Here is a 4,540-nt window from a genome sequence, read left to right on the forward strand (position 1 = left end):
TATAATAAAAAATAAATACACTAAATTAGAAATAAATTTGAAACTTACAAATAAAAACTGCATTTCTTCATTATCAAAAGACATTTTCAGTTGTAGAGGTGTTTGAAATGGGATGTCGAAGTGTAGATCGAAACAAAGGATATCGAAAGTGTAGTCTGAAACAGATAGAACCATATTATCTGGTCAGAATTTATCTACTAGTTTAACCGAATTTGAAATTGGCTCCAAAACAACTCATTCCGGACCAAGCGGTCATTTTGCAAAAAAAAAATTATTTGAAAAAAACAACCAAAAAATAATTAGATTAGTCGTTTTCCCTTATTTCTGTTTATAATTTGATACATCAAACAGTAGTGTCTCGTATAAGATCGATCGATCTATGGATCATTTTCCCATTATTAAAATAACATGTACACCCCTCCCTTATCAGTTATCACTCAGTGACTACCACTGGAATCTGCTGCTATTCCTTTTACATCTTTTCTCTTTGCTCTTTACTTGACTTCCTGTTTGGGAAGAAAAAGCAAAACAAAAAGAAATTTTGAATTCACACTCCATTACACCCATCCAGTTTGTAAATGCTGAGAATTTGGGTGTGGGTTTTATTCTTCCACAAATAATAGAAGGGAATGAATCAATTCCAAGTCGCCTGGCTTCCCCCTCAAGTTTTCATCTTTCTTCCGTTGCTTATTTGACCACTTCCCTGGCCTCAAGTAAAAAGAAAATCCAAAGATTCCTCCTCTCCTCTTGAGCTGCTAAACCTTTCCACAGTACTGATGCTTTGGTAACTCGACATTTTCTTGGATTAATGTTTTCAACTGTTTCTGTTTGTTATCAAGCCTCTCGTTGTTTCTTCTTCTTCTTCTTCTTCTTCTTCTCTCTGTCTCTCTCTCTCTCTCTCTCTCTCTCTCTCTCTCTCTCTCTCAAGAGCATTTTTTCCCTCAGTTGCAAGTAGCTTGTTTGCATCTGTATTCTGATGAAAAATGGAATCTTTGAGCAGGTTTTCAGATTTTTCTATTTAGGTCATACTGACTGACTGACTGACCGACCGAGAGCTCCAGGGCTTGATAGACTTGTATGCTTATTAGTTTCCATGGAGAAGAAGAGCAGTGGATATATAATATTCGTGAAGCTTGTGTTTGTGTTGTTGTTGTATTGTGTGGAATGCCATGGTGCAACGATTAAGCGCATCCCGGCGGCGCCTCCGGCCTCAGAGCGGAGTCCAGAATTTAGGGGCAAGTTACAAAGAGTTATGTTGAGCATCTTGTTGGGAAGCATAACCGGATTAGTTTGTGCTCTTGTTTGTGCTTGCCTTGTAAGATGCGTGTTCATATATATGAAAAGAGTTCCTATCCTCAAGGGCCCGGTTGTATTTTCACCTGAAATCTCTCCGAAGACCCTACAATCAGCTCTAGCAAATGAAAATGAAAGCCAGGTGCTTGGTTCGAGTCCAAATGGAAAATATTATATGACCGTACTCGACAATGGGTTCAGAATTGCAGTGAAGAAGGTTGAGCCTTTTGTAATCGGGTCCGGGTCCCCAGAAGCTCATAGACGGATACAGAGGGAGCTGGAGATACTGGCGAACTTGAGGCACAGGCATTTGATGATGTTAAGGGCATATCTTTGTGAATCTGTTAGGTTTTGTTTGATTTATGATTACATTCCGACGGGTAGCCTTGAGGATGCCATGAAGAGAGCAAGGGAAAATGAGTTGCAACTTGGGTGGGATGCCAGGCTACGAATTGCAGTAGGCATTATCAAAGGCCTTCAGTATCTTCATTTTACTTGCACGCCTAGAATCTTGCACTATAACTTGAAGCCTTCAAATGTGATGTTAGATGCTGACTTTGAACCCAGACTCGGGGATTGTGGTTTGGCTAGGATCATGCACACTTTTGATGGAAGGTCATCAGCCTATAATGCCCCTGAATCTTGGCCAAATTTCAGGTATTTCAAGTCTTCAAGTGTGTGTTTTATCTTTTGATGGTTGTGTGTAGTTATATACACTTGTTATATTATGTAAGTGTGAGACAAGGAAGGAACCCCAGGTTCAGTATAATAAGCATGTGAATTTGTTAATTTGTTCTATTGGGCAATTGATACTGTTATTGTAATAACCAGGCTGTGAATGGTTTGGGTTGTGCAGTATATACACGGAGAAGAGTGACATCTTCAGCTTTGGGGTGATATTGGGGATTCTGTTAACAGGTAAAGATCCAAGCGATCCGTTGTTTGGGGAAGCTGCAACAAGCACAGGTAGTGGTGATATGGGGATGTGGTTCAGACAGCTGCTTGAGAATGGGGATGATGCTCGTGAAGCACTTGATAAGAGTCTCCTTGGAGAAGAAATGGAGGAAGACGAGATGTTGATGGCTGTAAGAATAGCTGCAGTTTGTCTCTCAGATATGCCTGCTGATCGACCTTCCAGTGATGAACTTGTTCCCATGCTCACCCAACTCCACAGTTTTTGAATCTTTTTTTTTTCTTCCTTGATGCTATAAATCTTTTTTTTTCTTCCTTGATGCTATCGCTCTTTGTACATGGAAGCAACCAAAATGTCTTCACCAACACCCACCCCATAATGATTTGTTTTTGTTCATGCTACTTACTAGTGATTCACGGGAGATGTTGTATGCAATTCAATTATGGATGCATTGGATTCTGTTGGCTTATTTTCATTACATTTCAACTTTCCTGTTCACCAGATTCTCTTTACCTTACAATCAAAAGTCTGTCTGTGTCTTTTCTTAATTGCTTTCTGATGCCTGAGTGGCTGAAAATAGGATAAAAGAAAAAGGGCTGTGAACAGGGGTAGGGTAGACAACCTGATTAGATTAAGGATAAAGTAATTGAACACCACCAAGATCAACAAAAGTGGCGACGGTTGATGTTAATAGTGATAAAGCAACAACACCACACTAACAACAAACAAGAATCTGACTCCTTTCGCATATGAACACTCAAAAACAGCTTCACAAGCTATGGTAAATTCATTATTCAAAAGATGATTTTGCGGCTACAACTTAGAGCTCCTTATATAGGGCTGAAAACTAAAGGAAACATAACTCTAGGAAAATGAAAAGTCTAATGAAAGACAATTAAAAGACAATTGAAGAAACATTTAAAACATTAATGGGGCTGATTATGGAGACTCTTTGGCTTTATTGGGCTGCCAGAAAATGATACTTCTTCCTTGAACTGTTTTGAACCCAAAATAAGAATATGATTCAAGCCCAAGATGAGATGTAGACATGAAATGGACTGATTTTGTATTAGCTGAAAATAACATGGATGCCCCTACATCAACCTCCTCCGGCTGGGAAGGATTTGCCCTCAAATCTTCCAATAGACCATCTTCAAGATAAGGAGAAAGATCTCCAACATTGAAAGTTGCTGATACGTTTGTGTCCCCCAATAACTCTAGTTTGTAAGCATTATCCCCAATCCTTTCGAGCACTTTAAAGGGTCCATCTCCTCTTGTCATTAACTTGTTCTTCCTCTTTGAAGGAAATCTTTCTTTCCTTAAGTGTAGCCATACGAGATCCCAGGTTCAAAAAGAGCCGTCTTGTGATGCTTGTTGACCTTTTTTTTTGTACAAATCATTCACATACTCAATCTTTGCTTTGACTTGCTCATGAATTTTCTGCATTTCTTTGACCCGAGTCGTTGCCTCAAAATGAACTTCACTACCCTTAGGTAGTTGTATGAGATCAACAGGTGTGAGAGGATCACTCCATAGTTCACTTCGAATGGTGTGCACCCGGTAGCATAAGTTGGGGATCGGTTATAAGCAAACTCAATAAAAGAAAGTTTAACATCCCAATCTTTCAAGGACTTGCTCATCATACTTCTTAGCAAGGTTGTGAGAGTTCGATTGGTTGCCTCAGTCTGTCCATCCGTTTGTGGATGATAGGCAGTGCTGAGCAGTAACTTCGTGCCTAATAACTTCCATAATGATTTCCAAAAGTAACTCAAGAACTTGACATCTTTGCTAGAAACTATGGTTTTAGGGACTCCATGAAGACGCACATTTTTTTAAGAAATAGATCAACAACGTGAATGGCATCATCAATTTTGTGACATGGGACAAAGTGTGCCATTTTAGAGAAACGATCTACCACAACCATTATATCATTTTTCCCGCGTTGCGTACGAGGCAAAGTCACAATGAAATCCATATAAATATCTTCCCATGGTTGAGAAGGAACAGGTAATGGAGTATACAAGCCTTGATGGAACTTGCTTTTAGCTTGATGACAGGTTGCGCATCTAGCAATAAGAGTGGTAACATCGCTTTCCATGTGTGGCCAATAAAAATGTTCCTGCAACACAACAAGGGTTTTGTTGATTCCAAAATGACCAGCTAACCCTTCTCCATATGCGTCTCTGATTAGTGGCTCCCTTATGGTTCCTTTAGGAATGCAAAGTTTGTTGTTCTTGAAAAGAAACCCGTCTTGGATGACATAAGAACCACTAGCTTGACCTTTGAATTCTTGAATAACTTTAGAAAAATTTGGATCATTCAAGTACAATTCTT

General features: G+C 39.3%; 1 protein-coding gene across 2 annotated transcripts; it reads left to right on the top strand.

Annotated features, from left to right (window-relative positions):
- Window positions 1-398: 398 nt before the first annotated feature.
- On the top strand, window positions 399-2,704 carry CRN (Protein kinase superfamily protein). Of its 2 annotated transcripts, XM_079037986.1 has the most exons (3): window positions 409-784; window positions 1,001-1,950; window positions 2,150-2,704. In XM_079037986.1, exons 2-3 carry the CDS (start codon window positions 1,094-1,096, stop codon window positions 2,472-2,474), a joined length of 1,182 nt encoding a protein of 393 aa, XP_078894112.1. In that variant the 5' UTR covers window positions 409-784; window positions 1,001-1,093; the 3' UTR covers window positions 2,475-2,704. The 2 variants fall into 2 exon arrangements, with proteins under 2 accessions (XP_078894111.1, XP_078894112.1); XM_079037985.1 differs by having other exon boundaries at window positions 399-1,950.
- The last annotated feature ends 1,836 nt before the right edge of the window (window positions 2,705-4,540 follow it).

Source organism: Lactuca serriola, chromosome 4, assembly GCF_051521515.1.
Source record: "Lactuca serriola cultivar US96UC23 chromosome 4, Lser_US96UC23_V15, whole genome shotgun sequence".
Lineage (NCBI taxonomy): Eukaryota > Viridiplantae > Streptophyta > Magnoliopsida > Asterales > Asteraceae > Lactuca > Lactuca serriola.

Bases quoted from the DNA above. Each gene is read 5' to 3' on its own strand.
- CRN (XM_079037985.1), top strand. From the start codon at position 1,094: ATGGAGAAGAAGAGCAGTGGATATATAATATTCGTGAAGCTTGTGTTT. The intron at 1,951-2,149 runs GTATTTCAAGTC...TGGGTTGTGCAG, and splicing joins GAATCTTGGCCAAATTTCAG to TATATACACGGAGAAGAGTG.